Here is a 21,175-nt window from a genome sequence, read left to right as displayed (position 1 = left end):
ATATCATACTATATAGTCTTTTGCACTGTGTTTTTACACTCTATTTTATATTTTTGATACTGATGGTTGAATATGAAGAGTTACATGTTAAATATATTTGAAATGCTCCAAAATCTGAACCTGAGCACCAACATGATACCACAAATGGGAGATTTCATTCCTGGCTTCATGTGACAGGCCACAGTAAAAATGCAAGTGAACTAAAAATACTATATGAATTACCTTCAGGCTATGGGGATTAAAGTCTATATGAAACAAGTGAGTTTTTTGTTTAGACCTTGGGTCCAACCCCAAAATATCTCATAATACATATGCAAATTTTACAAATTTGAAAAGAAATCCCAAATCTGTAATACCTCTGGTGCCATGCAGTATGGAGGAGGGACACTCAACCTGTATCACATTGTTTCAACTTGCATTTTCCTGACTGCTGTGATTTTTGAAATGCTTGCTCACTCTCTCTGCTCAATGTTCTGTGCGTTTTTATTTATTTTTACCGCTGCTTAACATGTCCACAATACTAATCTGTTGTCAGTTATGTGCATTACGAATGTCTTCTATCAGACTATGGTTTGCCTTTTCATTTGATTTATACTATTCTTTGTAACAACTTTTACATTTTAACATAGTCAAATACATCAATCTTTTCCTCTTTGACTTGTATTTAAATCGTATTAAGACATACTTTCCTGGGCTGGGGTTGTAGCTCAGTGGTAGAGTGCTTGCCCTGCATGTGTGAGGCACTGGGTTTGATCCTCAGCACCACATAAAAATAAATAAGTAAAAATAAAAGTACTGTGTCCACTTACAACTAAAAAAAATTTTTAAAAAAAGAAATATTTTCCTATATGCAATGTATACCTACATTGAAACAAAAAACACCATGTTACTTCATTAATACGTATAAACTTTATGTTTATATGGACTGGTTCAAAAATAAATATAATTTAAAAGTTTTTGTTTTGTCTTTAAAATAAATACTTCTCTAGCAAAATGTTAAAGAAAGATTCTTGGATATTTAAAAATAAAATCTGTTAAGTTTTGCTTCTCACATTTAGATATTTTTTCCACAAAATCAAATAAATACAAAATGTGAAAGGCAAGATTTTATCAATTTTTCTCATCAATAACAACCATTCCTAACATTATTCTTTCCCTACTGATTTACAATGCCAATGCTGTTATATACCAACCTTCTACATGTATTTTATATTTCATTATTTTCGCAAAACTCACACTTAGAAATAACTTGTATCTTATTCCTCTACACAAGGATCCTGGTTAGGATTACATTATCAAACCTGCCTCTCTTACACATATATAACTGACATAACTGCACATTTGAAAACACTAGATGATTACACTGATTTCAATCATAAGGATTTGAAAATACATTCTCATTAGAGAATTAAATTTTCTTACCCACATACGGGAGTTCTACATTTTCTATTTAGTTCTTTGGCATATCTTCTATTTCTTTGTCAATATTTTTCATTTCTTTGTTGGGAATTTCTATTTTTTCCATTTGTTTTAACTTGTTTATAATTGCTCACTGATACATTTTCATTATGGCTGTTGAAAAATCTTTGTCAAATAGTTCTAGTATCTGTTATCTAGGAGTTGGTTCTAATAGATCATCTTTTTCATTCAAGTTGAGTTATTCTTGAATCGTTAAGTGATGAATAATTTTTGGTAGAAACTTAAGTATTTTTAGTGTTATGAGACTATGAATATTACTTAAGCCTGTTCTGACTTCCTGTGACTCTGTTCTTTTAGAGGGAAGGAGGTGGCCTTGTTTCGGCCTCCGCTGACATGGGTATAGGTGGGTCCACAGTTTGCTCCTGTATCATCTGGCTGCTGTGGACAGTTATTTTCTAAAACTTGTCATGCTAGGTTGCCCCTCTCCAGCCTTTGGCTTGAGAGAGCAGATCTCTGGGGGAGCTTTTATTTGGTCTGCACATGGTATTGCCAGAATTCTAGTTTCTTCACTTCCAAGTCTTACGTATAGGAGGCAAAAAAAGAAAAACAAAATAGGCATCATGCCTTGGTTCTGAGGTACCTTCCTGACCTTTTGTGTTGTTGTTCTTTCTCCATCTTTTAGTCTTGATTCCAAGGTTTTTAGTTGTACTTCCCAGAAGGAATAGGAAAAAGTACTGCTCCATTTTCCTTCCCACTGTTGTTTTGTTTTGGTTTGTTACTGGGGACTGAATCCAGGTGTACTCTGCCAGGAAGCTACATTCCAAGCCCTTCCTATTTTTTTTTTTTTTTTTTTTTTAGTTGTTGATAGTCCTTTATTTATTTTATGTGGTGCTGAGAATCGAACCCAGTGCCTCATACATGCCAGGCAAGTGTGCTACGGATGAGCCATAGCCACAGCCCCCCTATTTTTTAATTTTTTTAAAAAAATTTTGATACTACTAACCTGCTGAGACTAACCTGCTGAGACTGACCTCCTGCCTCAGTCTGCCAAGCTCCTGGGATTACAGGCATGTATCACCATGCCCAGCATACCCCAGCATATTTGGTATGCCCACAGTTTTTTAAATAAAATTCTGTACTATAATTAAAATTCTACTTAAATTGTATCTTCCTTTTTTAGTTGATGGGTATTGTTGCTCGTTCTATTCAGATCATGTATAAGCAAAATGTTATTCACATATTCCTTAGGCTGGTATCTTGCCTAAACATCCTGTCAGAAAATTAAGTACTTCTCCTAACCATGATACCTCTTAATGCCATAAAAGTCATCTTGCAAAGGTTGTAGATAGAGGTAGACAGGAGGACCGCAGCCACGTTTGGAAACTGCTACAGTTCCTATCAGTGTGGGTCTGCTTCTGGCCTCTCCAAGTCTGTCCAGTTTGTCCATCCTTATGCCAACAACACTGTATTCGTTTCGCTTTATATTTAGTCTTGATATTTGGCTTTGGAAGTCCCCCTAATTTATTATTCCTCTTGAAAAGTATCTTGTCTATTTTTAACCTTTTACATAACTATATAAATTTTAAAATCAGCTTTTCAAATTCTACAGAAATTCTACTGTTTTTGACTGGAAATTCATTGAACACAGGAATAATATTAAGCTTGTGTACAAATGTGCTTTTGATTTCCAAACATATGGTAATTATCTACATTTTTTCTGTTATTGATTTATAACTTACTAGTATTGTCATAAGAAACTGTGGTTTATGTTAATTCCGTCCTTCAAAAATTGTTAAGAATTATGTTTACAGTCCAGAATGAGATCATTTTTTAAAAAAATGTTTTGTAGGGATATAAAAGGGAAGCGGGTTCTAAAGTGTCCTAGTCAAAATCATAGTGACCCTATGTACTGAGTTGAATAGTACCCTCTACATGTAGCCCAAATACATGTTGACCTAAAAACTTATTTGGAAATACAGAAAAAGCTTATTTGGAGATATGATTAAAAGGGAAGAGGGTTCTAAAGTGTCCTTGTCAAAATCACAGTGACCTCTGTATTGAGTTGAATAGTGCCCTCTACAACTAACCCAAATACATGTTGACCTAAAGCTTACTTGGAAACACAGAAAAAGTTTATTTGGAGATATGGTTAAGTTAAGGATCATTTTGGATTTAAGTGGGTTCTAAAACAATGACTAGTGTCCTTACAAGAAGAGAAGATACACAAAGAGACACAGAAAACAAGCTCGTGTGAAGAAAAACTGGCAGAGATTGATGCTATGCTGCCATGAGCCAAGGAAGGCCAGGGGCCTCAGAAAGCTGTGCGAGGCATGGAAAGTTTCCCCGAGGAGCACCTGCCTGGAGTGTCAAGGAAAGGTTGCAAGCTCCAGCCAGGTGCTCCTCAGGAAAAACCTTCCTGTGACTCTGCTGCTGATGCCTCGATTTCACTTTGTAGTCTTCAGAATTAGAAGGTAGTCTGGGAGCATACTTTTCTATTATTTTTCGTCACTGTGTTTGTAGTAATTTGCCTGGGACGCTGCTATAATCTCCATGTTGCTAACCTCAGTGGTCAGTGCGTAGACCTCATCCCTCTATCACTGGCTTGATTTAATTGATGGCCACTTCTTCCTCCTTCCCTTGGCTGTTAGGACACTGTACTTCCTACTTTTCCTCCTAACTCACTGTATTTTCCTCAGTTGCTTTTGCTGATTCCTACTCTTTTCCCTTCTCAATATTAAGTAATTTTAAGTCAGTTCTCTTTATCATATTTCTGCCCTAGATGATCCATTCTAGATTTATGGCTTTAAACACTATTCTTATGTTCATCATCAAAAATCCATATCTCCAGTCTGAAATGTTTACTTGAACGACTTACTTGCTCACTGGATATATTCACTGGAATCTCCAACAGTCACTGAAAACTCACTCTTGCCCAAACACCACCCACACCTCACCAATTTGGCCCCTGCAGACTTCCCAGTCCATGGCATTTTCATTTTTCCAGTTGCTCAAGAGAAAATCTTGGAGTCCTCTTTATCTGTCCCTGTTGCCTCCAGACAAATTATCAATACAAATTAAAATTAAATTAAAACTATTAAATTAAAATTATTAATACAAAACACTAAAAAAAATAAAAACCAATCACATTTCCCACTAACCTCCCTCAGGGTCCTCCTGGTCAATAGGATCTTTTGCCTGGGTTACTGCAACAGCCTTCTCATTGCTCCTCTTGTTATCAATTTTACCTTTCTACAGTCTACTTTCAAAACGGCAGCCAGAGTGATATCTTACCAAAATAGAAGATCTGTCAATCCTCCTACTAAAAACCACTCTTATTTTTCCACAGCAAAACCAAAGTCCTTATAATGGCCTACAGGGCTCCATATCATCTTGTGCTCTCTCTCCACAACCTGTGTGACTTCATCTTTTGTTATTCTCCTCCTTGCTCACTCTGTTCCAGGTATACCAGGAAAGATTGTACAAGTGGCCACAAATTTTACTTCTCCACATTCCCAACTTTTCAATATGACACTGAAAATCCTCCTATCGAGAGGGGGATCTACTTGCCCATCCTTTGAATTGGTTAGTCAGGTGACCTACTTTGCTATGCGGTATTAACAAACATAATTCAAGAGAGCCTTGAGAAGTATTTACATATTGTGATTTGTTTTCCTGCTTTTCTTGAGAACCTTGCCATGCCAAGAAAAGAAGGACTTTTCTCATGACCCTGGTGAAATCTGCCAATTGCCAGACAGACCGACCATCACTATTGACTATCTGACCATCCTGCTAGAAGATAGCTGGAGACACACAGACAAATTCAGTAGATCTCGGCTGAGTAGGCTCAGACAAGAAAATCTGCTCTGATGGTCCCCAAAATAATATTCTAAATAAATCAATGTGTTAAGTCACAACAGTTTAAAATGGTTTGTTAATCAGCAACAGATAGAGGAGAGAGCTCACTTTCTTCCTGTTCAATCCTGCCTTTGCAATGGCTTTGTCTTTACTTGGAACCCTGTCCCTATGTTATAAATCTGGTTTATCAACATCGTCACATCTTTGTTCAAATCAATCACAACCTCTCAGTAAGGACTACTCCAAATCTTTAAAATGCTACCCCACCATTATCCTAGCACTCCAGTAACCCCACCCTGATCTTCTATTTTTTTTTTTCTGTATTTCTTTGGCCTTTTAGCTTATTTTACTTGAACACTGTATTTGTTCATTGTTTGCCTGCTCCTGCTAAAAGTAAGTTTCAAAAAGAGAAAGGTATTTATTATAAATCGATGTACCCAGGTATCAAGATCAAACCCTGTACATAGTCAATGCTTGCTAAATAATTATTGAGTAAATGAATGAATTCAATGTTCTAGAGATGCCTATTAGATCAATTTGTTGATCACATTCTATTCTTAATAGTTTTCTGTTTATTTTATTTATCAATGACATGGAGTTGAAATCTTTACAAGGATTATGTCCACTGCCTTGTATTTGTCAGTTTTTGCTTTAACATTAGTATTTTTACTATACAGCCATTTTGAAAGGAAGTTTAAAAAAATTATAACAAAACATTCAACCAAGATGACCTTTATTTTTTTATTTTTTTTTAAAGAAAGAGTGAGAGAGGAGAGGGAGAGAGAGAGAGAGGGAGAGAGAGAGAGAGAGAATTTTTTGATATTTATTTTTTAGTTATCGGCAGACACAACATCTTTGTTTGTACGTGGTGCTGAGAATCGAACCCGGGCCGCACGCATGCCAGGCGAGCATGCTACCACTTGAGCCACATCCCTAGCCCAAGATGACCTTTATTTTAAATGTCCTAAATAGGTTTCACTTTATAAATATTAGTAATCAAAATATTATTTAACAGTAGCATTAAAATGATAACCAAGACTAATTTTGGGTTGTTTATCATTTACTTATTATTTTAGTGCTGTACTAATCCTAAATATTAATAGAATAGAACAGACAGCCTTCAAAAGTTATTCTAAGAATGATACAGAAATATCAGTGGATAGAAAATAAGAATTCAAGAAATAAATATAGCACATTCATTTAATATTATACTACATAACATTAAGAATGATAATATTATATCCAGCACTAAAAAAAGAATGATAATACTAATATGATCCTCATATATCAATAAGTGAAAAAGGCTATTCAATAGTGTTTATATTATCCTTTTACAAAAATATTCAAGTACACACACAAATCTAAACTTAAAAAGTTAACAAGTTATTTTAAATAATAAAATCATGAGATTTTTATTTCCTTTTGTGTTATATCATAGTTGTATAACAGTGTATCTTGTTTTTGTCCCAGATTCTAGATCCCTGGTATTTCCTGAGCATCAGAATTATTTTTGTTATTTGTGCTGAACCTCTCGGACCATATCTATGTTCATGCTAATGGGATAACTTGTGGCAGGCCGACAGAACCAGACTGGTTGTGGTGGCAAAACTGACCACAGTAACAGAGGGTTAGGGCTTTGAGGCCCAACCTCCTGATCTCCAGGGAGGGGAGTGGGGCTACAGAACTGATTCAATAATGTGATTAATTATCTAATCAGTGATATGCATGTAATAAACTTTAGTGAAAATTCTGAACACAGAGGCGTGGGTGAACTTCCTGTTTGGTGAATACACTGTCACATCGTGGTGCTACTAGGATGACACTTCTTGCTTCCATGAGCATAGGACATGGAAGCTCTACATTGGGGACCTTCTCAAATCTTACCCTATAGGTGTCTTCTTTGGGTGGGCCCAGTTTATATCCTTTATAATTAAAATGTAATCATAAGTATAATGCTTTTCTAAGTCCTGTGAGTCATTCCAGAGAATTACTGAGCCAGAGCAGGTGAGGGAAATGTCCACATTTGCAGCCTGTTGGTTTGAAGTGAGATGACCTGGGGGGTCCCCAAACTGGTGGTATCTGAATGAGGGTAACCTTAATGGGGTCTGTGCCCTAAATCTGTGGAATCTATACTAACTCTGGGTAGTTAATGTGAGAATCACATTGTAATCTGACATAATCTACTATCTAGAGTATTTTATAATAATAGAGTTTATACTGGTTTCATAATTTTTAAAAAAATATTTTTTAGATATTGATAAACATTTATTTTATTCATTTATTTATATGTAGTGCTGAGAATCAAACCCTGTGCCTCACACATGCTAGGCAAGCGCTCTGAGCCACAACTGAGCCAAAACTCCAGTCCATGGTTTCATAATTTAAAAAACAATTTCCATCTTGAAGACAGTAAGATCTTGTAATTAAATAAACCATTGTTATTTTAAGCTACAAAATCAGTAACAGCTAGAGAAATAAAGTGAATCATGTAAAAGCCACAAGTAAAATGTCTAGGGAAATATAAAGTAAATATCTTATATTAAATTTGAAAGTTGACAAAGGCAATAAGATCAAAATATAAAAAGTTGTAAATAAAATTTTGAAAAAAATAAAAGATTCTGCTTTTAGAAAACAATATCTTATTTTGTGGGGTAAAACACATGCTTGTATTTTGAAAGGCATAATAAAATAGTTTATTTAACAAACCATAATTTATATTACATTATTAAAATATTAAAGATATTTTCAAATGAATATTCAAGAACAAATCTTATATGATTGTACTTCTGAATTTTAAGTATTAGGACTAGGAGAAATGAAAGTGAAATTATTTTTTTAGTTATTTGGAGATTTGCCTGTGAAAACTATTAAATGCAATGATTATTAAACAAATGAATACTAAATATACAAACAGTATTAAATTGTATAATTGGGTGGGATCCTGGGGATTGAACTCAGGGACCCCCAACCACTGAGCCACATCCCTAGCCCTATTTTGTATTTTATTTAGAGGCAGGATCTCACTGAGTTGGTTAGCACCTTGCTATTGCTGAGGTTGGCTTTAAGCCTACGATCCTCCTGCCTCAGCCTTTCATACCACTGGAATTACAGGCATACGCCATTGTGCCTGGCTCTAAATTGTGCAATTTAAAAAAAATCCCATACAGATGGTCCCTATTTATGATGGCTTGACATTATAAAGGTCTGAAACAGAGACCTATTCATTAGAAACCGTACTTTGAATTTTGATCTTTTGGGGGCTATTGACAGGTGTCTGGTACTCTTACGAGGCTGGGTGGTAGCACAGAGCTATAGCCCCAAGTCAGCCAAGTAATCACACAGATTAACAGTGGGCTCTCTATAATGTAGTGTGCTATGGTGTTGGTAGGCTGGTATGTTAAATGCATTACTGACTTACAGTATTTTCAACTTAAGGTGGTTTTATTGGGACACGACCCACCATAAGTCAAGGAGCATCTGTGCTGGCTGCCTTCTACTTCCCTTCCCTGGCTCACTCCCCACTCCTCTACTGGTGGTGCTCCTTGGTACTACCTACTAGAGAAACAGCAGATGTGGGAACCGTACAGAAGTCCACAGAAAGACAGGAAGTAGTATTCTGTGTGTAAAAATATTTTCTTAAAGGAACTAATTTTCTTCTGTTATCACACCCCTTCACATGTATGTTATAATTATTTCCTGACTAACCATCTTGATTTTAGTCTCTTCCTGTCCCACATGATAAGATATATAAGAAGCTACTGACAGATACTTAATAAAAAGAAGAAAAAAAAAAAAAAAGAACCCATAAGCAAATTATGGTATAACGAGCTCCTGTAAAAAAAAAGTAATTACTAATAAAATAACAAAATTCAGTTTGGAAGATACCTAAGTTGTGTTCGGAGTTGCTCAGTTTCCACACTTTGTTCGGATAATGCTTTCAGATAGTGTTGGTTACTCTGTCACAGGAAAAGAAGAAAGACAATCAGTATTAGAACATTTAAGAACTATTTTTAAAGATTAACCATAAGGCATATAAGTAGAAAAAAATGAAATGAGAATCATGAGAATGATTATGTGTTTTGAGGGTGAACCACGTCCCTGGTCGTCTTTCCTCATCTTTACTTCAGTGGACACCTGATTCGGTTCAGACAGCCTGATCTGCGTTTCTGTCTTAGCTTGCTGTGGAAACCTGGTCCTCTTTTGCTCATCTACCTGTGAAGCCTACACGTGTAGAACCAGCGTTCCACCCGACATGACTAAAGGTATTGGTGTATCAGTAACCCAAGTTCCCTTGGCCCGCAGGTGGGAAACCTGAGCCTGTGTTCTTCACTGGCTTTCAGATTCCATTAGTGGTATCAAGTTTCAGCCACAGAGCTAACTCGCTCAATTTCAAAAGTCCTTTATTAGCTTCCTTCTCTTCCCCACTACCTTGCTGGTGTTATTTGGTATTATCTCCTAATAAACAACATGATTTAGAACACTTTCCTCAGGTTCACTTACTTACAGAGGAACTCAGAGTAAGATATGAGGCAACCCTCTACCTGGAGAAAAGCTTTTTTTAAGGGAAGTGACTTTTTATTTGTTTTGGTTTTACCGTGATGGTACAAATTCCTTTCTGGCAACATAGACACATGTATATTTATGTTGGGCAGGAAGAAAATGAAATCAAGACTATGCATAATTATATTATACATAATATAATGTATACATTATATTACAGTTACCACTTGATGGATAGTCTTGATTTCAGTCTCTTCTTGCCCCAATAGATCATGTTTGCATCTCTCCTACTAAAGTCCCCAAGGCAGCTTTCACGTGCTTCTCTCATCCTCTTTCCAATTTCATTGACTTCAGATTTTTAACCCATGATTAAATTTCCCTTGCCTGAGATACTCACATTCTGCCTGAATTTAACCCTCAACACCCTGACTGGTTCACTCACTCTCAGGTTAAATTGACTATTTATTTTCTGCATTTAGATAAAATTTAATTTGTAACTTCACAATGTAAGTCATATTATATTTACAAATTTACTTATTATATTTATACATACATACATACAAATTTACATATTATATTTACAAATATAAATATAAATAGAACTCTCAGAGCCTGTTATATGAGTCAGTACATGGGAGGCATGTAGACCTTTGAGGAATGAATGAGGGAATACCTTATTGAGACAAAAAGCAAGCCTTAGGATTTAGTTGTTATATGGAAAAGATGATTATCACAGACCAGAATTTAGTATTAAGTTCACAAAGCACAATTGAAAAGATCAAAAAATCAGAAAAAAAAAAAAATATTGAGAGGTAGGTAGATTACACCACACAAGTAAAGTGAAAAACAAAAACCAAACAACTAGGTGTAATATTGGGCCTGTGATATTGTGATTTATACTAAGAAACAGAGTTGGTAATCCCAATTTCTTGGCAAGCTGCCCCTAAAACCCTTGGAACATCCAAATTAGTGGTCTTTTTATATGCTAATGAGAAGACTAGGCTGCAGAGCCCAGGAAAGCCTCAGGATGGGGGCTGGTCATCAGGGGAACAAACCATGTGATTAGAGGGCTAGAATTTTCACCGGCCTCCACCTTCCACTTCAGACTCCAGGGAGTGGAATGGGAGTTGAAGGCTGAGTTGATCATCAATGGTCAAGGACTTAAGCAATCACACATACCTAATGGAAGTCTCCATAGCAAACACACAGATCCGGGTTTAGATGCTGGAAGGCCGCTGTCCCACTGAAGGTATCTGGAGGATGGTGTGTGAGGGGGTTTATGCCTGTTCCTCCTATGCAAATCCTCCAAAGAAGCCTTATCTCTAGTAGAGACCCTGCAGGCCACACTATGACTGACTGTGGAGCAATGGAATGCTGCAGTCTACAGCCAATATGATTTTGTGCTGCTGTGTTCACCAGGAGTCCCAGCTACTAAGTTAGGAGGCAGAAGCAGGAGGAAAACTTGGGCCCAGGAGTTTGAGGCCAGCCTGAGCAATATTGCAAGATCCCACCAAAACAACAAAAGGAAATGTGAAACATTGAGAATTAAGGTAGAGAAATGTAATTTCTCATATATCCATGTATGCATTCATTTACCATTATACTAAAGGATTCATATGTGTGATTCTTTTTAAGCATAACTGAGGACCTGAAAGACCTATGTACTCAAACCTACAAAACATTGGTGAAGGAAATTTTAAAACCTCAAAGTTAGCAGAAGCAAGAAAATAACAAAGATCAGAGCAAAGAAAACAAGATACAACAAATAAAAACATTTTGTGTTCAAGGGTTGAAAAACTTAATTTTTTAAAATGTCCATACTACCTAAAGCAAGTTACAGATCCAATGTAATCCTTATCAAAATTCCAATGGAATTTTTTGCAGAAATAGAAATAAAATCCTAAAATTCATATGAAATCACAAAAGTCCATAAATAGCCAAATCAATCTTCAGAAACAATTATAGAACTGGAGGCAAAACATTTTCTAATTACAAAATATGTAACAGATCAAAACAGGAGGACACTGGCATAAAGTCAGACACACTAGTAAAACAGAACAGTGATCCCAGAAATAAATCCACAGATACATGTCAACTGACCTTTGCCAAGAATGCCAAGAATACACAAATGGCACGGAGAGCCCTCAATAAAGGGTATGCGGAAAACCTAGAGGTCCACACAGAAAAGAATAAATGGGATCCTTATATTATATGCACAAATAAACTTAAAATAGATTAAAGACCTAAACCTAGGATGTGTACCTGTAAAACTCCTGCAAGAAGACCCAGAGGAAAAGATTTGAGACAGTGATCTTAGCCGTGTACATGAATATGCCACCAAAAGCAAAGGCAATTAGAACAAAAATGATCAAGTAAAAACTATAGCAAAATAAAAAGCTTCTGTATAGCAAAGGAAATACTAAGTAGGTTGAAAAGGCAACCTGTGGGCTGGGAAAAAATATCTGCAAATGGCACCTCAAACAAAGAAGTAATCTCTAAAATACTATAGGAACTTGTATAATTCAATAGTAAAAAACAAACAACTTGATTTTAAAATGGGCTAAGTATTCTTTTTTCAGCCTATGTGTGTGTCCTTAAACATAAAGTGAATTTCTTGTACATAGCATATAATTTTTTTTTTTTTTTAAATCCATTGGGTCACTTTTCACTGAAGAGTTTAACCTATTTACATTTAAAGTAGTTATTGATAGGAAAGGATTTAATACTGCCATTTTGTTGGCTGTTTTCAGTTAATCTTACAGTTCTTTTGTCTTTTTTTTATTATTATCTTCCTTTTTGATACTTTCTGTTAATATCCTGATTATTTTCTCTTTCTTATGAAACTACCCAGGCCACCTGGCCTCGCTGAATACAACACTGCTGTATTCAGCTAGGACTACTGGTTGTATGTGTGTGGGGGTTGGAGGTGAGGGGGTACCTCATATTAATGCATTTTAAACTGATAACTAATTTCAATTGCATATAAAGACCATTATATTTAGCTTCTCTTTCCCACATTTGTTATTTTTGTTACAATTCACATCTATTCGTATTATGTATCTTCTAACATATTTGTACTACTTTTGCCTTTTAACTTTTATATCAGAATTAAAAATGATTTACTCACCACCACTAGAGTAAAACAGTATTCTTTATATCTCTTTGCTAACAGGTTTCACACTTTCTTATGTTATTGTGTAGCTGTTTAACATCCTTTCTTTTCAACTTACATCCTTTCTTTTCAACTTAAAGAATTCCCTTTGCCATTTCTTAATAAGATGGATCTAGTGGTGATAAACTCCCTGATTTTTTTTTTTTTTTTTTGTTTCGCTTTCATTTTGAAGAAGAGTTTAGCTGACTACAGAATTACTGTTTGGCAGTGATCTTCTTTCAGTACTCTGAAAATATCATCCTACTCCCTTCTGGTCTGCAAGGTTTCTGCTAAAAAATCTTCTATTTGTTATTTTGTGGGTTCCCTTATATGGCTAAGTTGCTTTTCTCTTGCAGCTTTCAAAATATGCTGGCTTTCAAAATTTGACTATAATGTGTCTGGATGTAAATTTCTTTGGATTTGTCTTATGTAGTGTCCTCTGGATTTCTTGGACATAAATATCGGTTTCCTTATCATGACTTGGGATGTTTCCAGCCACTTTCTTTGAATCACTTTCTGGTCCTTTTTTTTTTCTTGTTTTTGAACTTCCATAATGTATATATTGGTCTACTTAATGGTATTCCTTAAAGTTTTCTTCACTTTTTGTTGTTGTTGTTGCTGTTCTTGATTTCACTAATTTTTCAGTTCTCGCATTCTTTCTTCCTCTTGACTTAGCCTCCTATGGAAACTTAAGTGAAGTTTTCAAGTTCAGTGTACTGTGTTCTTTAGCTCTTTGATTTCTATTTGGTATTTTTATATATTTTCTCTTTGTTGAAATTCCCATATTGCTCATGCATTGTTCTCTTGACTTTGGTGAACAAATTAATAAGAGTTACTTTTAATCCTCTATCAGGTAAACCACAACCTTTTTTCAGCAAGACTGATTTCTGGAGATTTATCTGTTCCTTTGTTTGAAACATCTTTGGCTGGTTATTTTTCTGACTCTATTTTAGTGTTTGTGTCTTAGAGAAAGCAGATAATCCTCGTAGTATTTACAGACTTGCCTTTTATAATAGAAGACCCCACCCATCAGTCAACCAGAGATTTGGGAGGCCTTTACCAATTCTTTTCCTCCCCATGGAGATGGTGGGTGGCAGCTGTGATTTTGTTGTCCTTCTCTACGCTAAACTGGGAGTGTGCAGAGAGCTATGACCTATAAAATCCCAAGCCTCCTTCTCCACTCTTCCTTGTTTGGCTAGACTGTGGTGGACTGAACAGAGCCTAAGACTGGCAAGACAGACTAGCTCTCTGGAAAACCTTTGAGAAGCTGGGGAGTTAGACACACAGATCTCTTTCTTGCTTCAGGGGGAGCTGAAAGCTGGTTTTCCATTCACTTGCTCTATAGTGAGCAAGGAATAGGATCATGGATACTTGTCAGTCCCAGTCAGTGAGCTCCAAAGGTGGGAGGAGGAAAGGCAGTCTGGAGCCCCTTCAGAAAAGATGGGGCTCTTAATGTGCATACCAAACTCTTACTTCCTCTGGATGCTGGTAGGAGTTAGGGGGTCCTTTTTAGATAATGTGGTGCTTCATTTGAAGCAGAGTCTCCAGTAAGAGTCCAAATCCCCCTCCTGTGGTCCAGGAGTTTGGTTTCACGTTTTCCTGGGATGCAAGAGTCTTTTAATTAATTTCTGATTTCTCACAAAAGAACTTTGTCCGTGAATAATTATTCAATCAGTGTTTGTGGGGAGAAAGAAGGGTCCAGTTTTCCCTCCTCTGCCATGCTGCCCCAGTTTTATTCACTACACACGCATTAATTCATTATACATCTCTAGGAACCTACTCATTTTTAATGAGTTTATTCATGTAATCAGAAAACAATTTTTAATGGAAACGGCTTGACATTTATTTATTTATTGGCAGTGCTGGGGATTAAACTCAGGGCCTCACACATAGTAGGCAAGTTATTCACCACTGAGCCACATCCCCAACCCCTAAACTGCTTGATTTTTTAGAGGAAATTTCCTTCAAATTTGATCTTGACTCAAACTGGCTCCTCTGAGTATGCTCTGAGTGCTCTCTGGGATATGCACGACCGTTGCGGGCACTTAAGGCTGTTCCTTTTATACTTAGTAGTCTTGTTTGACATTTATATATATATATATTAAAAACTCTTATTTGAAAATTTCCCAACCATTTTCCTTTATTTTAACCAACCACAAAAGTTTTTCTTTCCTTTTTTTCTTATTTTTTTCTGGTTTTAGTCCTGAGGATTGGACCCATGGAGTTGCACATGCTAAGCAGATTCTTTACCACTGAGGTTACAACCAGCCCCTACTTTGGTTTTTATAACACTTTCCTTTATCCATCTTGCCACTCCTTTATCACTTTATTTACTCAGAGCTTTGGCCTGACACCATGAATTCTTCTGCCTTAGATTTTAGGTATTCCTTATCTGTAATCAAACACCCATTCGCCATGGCTTTCTTTCATCAAAATCATTTTGGGCTATTTCTAATAAAGTAGGGTCTGTATGGTATAAAAGGTACCAAAGGATTATATAATTCCTATGGGTCTAGGAGATACACCAAAAGAAATTACAAATAATTGTGATTAGGTTAGAGTATTAATTTCCTACAAAAATATATTTTTTAAAATACTCTTTTTAGTTTTAAGAATCACTAATCATTTTGTTTAGAGTACATCATGAGCATTTTAAAACTCTAGACATATATTGTTAAAAGTTCTAAGTGACTAGAATTCTAATGTTAGTATAAGTAGAACAGGGAGATGTTTGTTGAATAAATTTTATATGTTTCAAGGAGAAAAAATTTTAAAGTAGAATAAAACTGGATAACTTACTTTTGATGATGCAACTCTACTCTTAAACAAGGACATTTTTATTGAATACTAACAAGAATCAGCAAAGTAAATAAGCAAGAGTGAAGAAAGGAAGGAGCGAGATTACCTGGCATGTCATCATTCTATTACTCAACAATAGAGACAAGTAAAATTCTGAGAAGAAAAGAAAACAAAAGGCAAGTAGGACAACAAAAAGGTAAAGAATGCAACTGGAAGAACTAATTATATTTGTTGTAGGAGACTGCAGGGAAACTTAGGTATATCCAAGTTAGTACTGATAATTAATTGACACATGGTTCTTGGTTTCCTATTTTTTTGAAGAAAATGAGCAATTCATTCATTCAACAAAGAAGTGTACTCTCCTTGTCATATACCTGGTGTTAGATGCACTACATAAAGTATACAGTCTACTCATGAAAGTTCAGGTCTAGATTACTGATCTTAGGAGATCTTACCAAGGACACTAAGAGGGTCTTCAGATTAGGAATATTTCAGATACTGTGAACTATGTCATATGATTGAAAGTATAAGAGAAAGATAAAAAAATAGTGTCTACCTGTTTTAATGTCATGAATGTTTTGTGGTTTTTGATTTAAATCAGCATAAATAAATATGAATATTTACAGTGATAATTTCTAGTTTATATCAACAAGTACAGTAAAATGGATCTTTCACTTACCATTTCTGCACTCTCTTTACCAACGTTGAGTTGCGTAGTTAGCTGTTGAAATCTGGTCAGCTGATCCTAGTGGGAAGGTAGGAGGAGAATATGAATAACATTTTCTTTGCAACCCATATTTGAAATAAAACTAAAATTAAATCTAAAGTCATTATGCATAAATTTAGTGGTTCTTCTATTATTGTGTGAATATTCAAAGAAATAAAAAATTTTAAATGACTAAATAATAAGGAAACAATGTTGATACTAATGTAGCTATTTATGTTTCATGTAAAAATCATTATTTCTAGAAATCAATCCATTAGTAAATACTATTTTAAAACTTAAAGACATAAATTCCAAATGCTAGAGAAACCCTGTCAAGTATTGGAAAACCACATTCAAAACTATTTTAAAAATCTACAAAAGAAACCACAGCAGAGGAATTACTGCCCAATGCTTTTTAAAAAATTCTCATGTTCTACAAGTATAAAGTTGTTTGATTAGCTGTTATGATCCTATTAAACACTATTTGTGTAGGTAACACAAAGTTGGGAGAGGCTGTTAATAAGTGGGAAGACAGAACCAAATATCAACAGGCAAGCAGGGAAATAAAGATTAAGTGTTATTTAAAAAGTCACATATTTTAAAAAAATCTTAGTGCATAGGTATAGTATAAGAATGATCTTATTCGGGTGAAAAACCAAAAAAAAAAAAAAAACCCCAAAACCTCATGGGTTTCCCTGACCTAAATGAGGCAACAATCCTCAAGAATTTACTTTTATTAAAAAATGGTTTCTAGCCAGGCACAGTGGCACACTTCTGTAATCTCAGCAGCTCGGGAGGCTGAGGCAGGAGGATCATGAGTTCTAAGCCAGCCTCAGGAACAGCAAGGTGCTAAGTAACTCAGGGAGACCCTGTCTCTAAATAAAATACAACATAGTCTGGGGAGTGGTACCAAAAGAAAAAAAAAAATGGTTTCTAGACCTGAAAGGTAAAAGTTATGGCTCAAATTACATGTGGGTTTTTTAAAACCAGGGCATGTATAGAAAAAGTCATTTTTTTAAACTGTAAAGCATCATGTGAGAATTGTTATATGACTTCTTCAGGTAGGAATTAACTATAATTATTATTATTGAAATATTCATAAATTAAAATTAAGAAAGTCTTTAATGGAAGTTTAAAAAAGTATGAGAACCAACCTAAATAACTGCTTCTCAAGATACACAGAAAAGAGGTTAGAATTAGAATTTGTCCATAGAGTTCAAAAAACCAACAAAGGATTAAAGAAGGCAGATTTTCCAGTGGAATGGTCTCCTGAGGCAGCAAGTTCTTGTGATACAGTTAAGCAAAATCTAGCTGAACACTTTGAAAGAATGTAAAATGACTTTGCTTTTGGTAGGAAAAGTTAAAAGTTAAAACGGTTATCTTAATGACTATTAAGATCTCTTTGTATTATATGATTTTGATTAATTTATGGTAGATAAACTTGACATCTACTTTTAATAGGCCACATTTAATGATAGAAACATTTTTATTTTACATAGCACTCTCACCATAACCTAAGGCATGGTTCTGTTTTGTTTCAAAATAGGTAGGAAATCAAGCAAAGAAAGCTTCAGAGGTCTATTTATATAAAATAATCTAATAGCTGCTTCTTAGAACTAAATACAGCTTTTATTGCTAATCCCATTATAAAAGCAAATGTGCACTGGGGCAGTGCTTTAATTATCTTATCTGTTTAAGGGATTTCTGAGCAGCAGAGATCCATTTACTGTTAACGTAAAATCACGGTAAAGACTTTGGTACTCTTCTCTAATGCAGTTTCTTCAGAATGTAATTTCTTAAAGACACACAAGGAAATCATGAAATCTAAGACTACCTTTTGCTTTTGGCTTTCAAATACTTGAATCTGGGCCTTGGTCATGTGCTCCTGGTAAATTTTCTGCAGTCTGTCCAACTCCTGGGCAACAGTCTGCCAGAGTTCTATAGCCTGAATTTTTTCCTATGGGGAAAAATTCATTAAATTATTAGCAGATTATTTACTGTATAGTGCAAATAGATCATGTCACAAATGAGTTCTTATCAAGTTAGAGACTGAAAACAGAACTTGCACGAAGAGGTAAAGTCACGCATGGCTTAATGACAGGAATAGGTTCTGAGAAATTCAATTTTGCCATTGGTGAACATCGTATATTTACACAAATGGCTACTTGGTGAGGAGGTGATGAAATCTTGTGGGACCATTATTGGACATGCAGTCTGTTGAGAGCCACAGCCGAAGGGGCCCCAGCAAACTTTCAGACTGCCAGCTGATGATTGGCTCACAGCGGCCCCAGCAACATCTAGCTGATTGTCTCCTCTGCAGTGATGCTCACTGGAGATGCTCATTGAGCTGTTTCCCCGCCCTTTCAGACTACCAGCTAATGATTGGCTCACAGCGGCCCCAGCAACATCTAGCTGATTGGCTCCTCTGCGGTGATGCTCATTGGGCTGTTTCCCTGCCCTTTCAGGCCATGGAGCTGCTCATTGGGGGACTTTTTTGGCTCCGCCCACACGACCCAGCCAATCGGCCTCAAGAGCAGGAGGATTGTGGGAGGTGGAGAGGCTGGTGGTTGGGGAAGTGGCTTGTGGGAAACCGGTGGTGGCAGTTGGGCTCTGAGGGTTTTTCCTGAGGAGCGGTTTTGTTTGGCGTGTGTGGTTCTAAAAATAAAGTTAGTTTCTTTTGACAAGTGGCTCCTGAATTGTGCCCAGCCAGACTGCGGCAGCAGTCCATCATAGACTGAAGGTCATTCTGTAGTACATGACTATATCACAATTGTATTATATACATATTTTCCTTTATAGTCCGAGGGATCAAACCCAGGTCCTCTCAAAAAGTAGCAAATACTTTACCTCTCAGCAACATCTCCAATCCAAGTTATAATTTTTGATGTTTTAAAATTGTATTAACAATAATTTAGAGAATAACCCCAAAGATGAAAATTTTCTTTCTCTGAAATTATCTTTGTACTCACATTTCACAGTCTTATCAGAGAGAAAGACTAAAACTATTCTACAGGAGGCTTACTTAAACTCATGAGTTTGAGACCAGCTTGGACAACACAGCAAGACCCCTCTTAAAACAACAACAACAACAACAACAACACAATAGTAATGAGAAGAAAATAAAGAAAAAGAAGGAAAAAAAGTTAACAAAGAAAAAAATTAACTTAGAAAACTGTTAGTTGTTCCACAGAAAGAATAAACCTTAGAAATTCTAAAGTAGGTTTTAATTTGTAATACAATTGATATTGATCGATATATAAAACACAAAACCAAAACAAAAGGGTCTTTAAGGTTCTAAATAATTTTTAAGTGTTCTGAAGAAGGATCCTGAAACCTAAAAGGTTGAGGAATGCTACATAGAAGTAGTTACTGTCTACATAGAAGTAGAAACCAAGGTTCAGGTAACTTGCCTAAGGTCCCTCAGCAAGTTGTTGACTGAGTCTGGAAGAAATCTTCATCGCTTTGTCCGTAAGTCCAACCTTTCAAATACCAGGTCAGAGCAAATCCACCCTCTTAGCTTCAGTAAGAAGGTGAAGGGGAACAGTATGCATTTTTAAAAAGAACACAGTGAGTAAATATAGGTTTCTGAGTTTCTACGAAACAATTAGTGAAGTATAACGTGCATTAAGAAAAGTCGGAAATCATGAACTTTCATAGTGAACACAGTCATAGAATCAGCATTCAGTTTGAGAGAGTGAGCATTATTACCATCACCTGAAAGTCAGGAATCCCACCAAAAAACCGTGGTCCTGTCTTCTAATGCCATAGATTGGTTTTGCCTAAATACTACCATAGTTTTAAAAAGTGTAGACCTACACAGAATCTGAAGCCCGAAGACTTGGGTTGAAATCTTTAAACTATCTGCAGTTTACCTATGATACCTTAAAAATTTCGGCTGAATAATCCCAGACAATTCTCTTCATTTCCGTAAGACTTAGTTTTCATTTCATTTTCTTAATGACTCAAGTCATAGAAATGTCTCATACTTCAAAAGGTCCTATTTTTTCCCCAATCTGCCTGATGACAAGCATCACTTGCATTAGTAGTTACAAAATCCATACTCTCCTAGAATTAGTGGGTTCTCAAAAGACTAACATGGAGACAGGCTGGGGTTGTGGCTCAGTGGTAGAGAGCTCACCTAGCATGCATGAGGGACTGGGTTCGATCCTCAAAACCACATAAGTGTAAAAATAATAAAATAAAGATATCGTGTCCAAATAAAATTTAAGAATAAATATTAAAAAAAAAAAGACTACATCACCAGCCTCATCTCAGAACTGTTAGAAATGCAAACTATTGATATCTCAGATATCGTGGGTCACAAACTTGAGTGTGGCTAGGAGAGTAGTAATCTGTTTCAACAACCTCTCAGATGATCATGGTGGACGCTAAACTAAATCTTGAGTACCACATTATATACTAATATGTTATTTTTTAAGAGGGTATGGTGGCACATGCCTGTAATCCCAGTAGCTCAGGAGGGTGAGGCAGAAGGATTTCAAGTTCAAAACCAGCCTCAGCAACTCAATGAGACTCTCTCTCAAAATAAAATACAACAAAGGACTGGTAATATGACTCAGTGGTTAAGTGCCCCTGGGTTCAATCCCTGGTACAAAACAAAAACAAAACAAAACCCTAAAACTAATATATTACTTTTTAAAATAGTATGAATTTATCATTTGGATCAACCACAATTTAACTAATTTCACATCTTAGATTTTTAAACTATTTCCAAATTTTCACTG

At 35.8% G+C, this 21,175-nt stretch overlaps 1 protein-coding gene across 5 annotated transcripts in view; it reads right to left on the bottom strand.

The window, feature by feature from the left end:
• Nucleotides 1-21,175, bottom strand: part of Sclt1 (sodium channel and clathrin linker 1) — a 161,184-nt gene that overhangs the window by 97,093 nt on the left and 42,916 nt on the right. For all 5 annotated transcript variants that reach the window (XR_013092145.1, XM_076864458.1, XM_076864457.1 and 2 more), the window contains exons 7-9: nucleotides 18,265-18,387; nucleotides 16,404-16,469; nucleotides 9,160-9,230 (exon numbers count right to left, since the gene is read on the bottom strand). Coding sequence is in view for 4 of the 5 variants with exons in the window: in XM_076864458.1 (XP_076720573.1) it covers nucleotides 9,160-9,230; nucleotides 16,404-16,469; nucleotides 18,265-18,387 (260 nt within the window). In the remaining variant the exon portion in view is untranslated. The remainder of the gene's footprint in view (nucleotides 1-9,159; nucleotides 9,231-16,403; nucleotides 16,470-18,264; nucleotides 18,388-21,175) is intronic.

This window comes from Callospermophilus lateralis, chromosome 8, assembly GCF_048772815.1.
Source record: "Callospermophilus lateralis isolate mCalLat2 chromosome 8, mCalLat2.hap1, whole genome shotgun sequence".
Taxonomy (NCBI): Eukaryota; Metazoa; Chordata; class Mammalia; order Rodentia; family Sciuridae; genus Callospermophilus; species Callospermophilus lateralis.
This window is presented reverse-complemented; position numbering and strand designations above follow the sequence as displayed.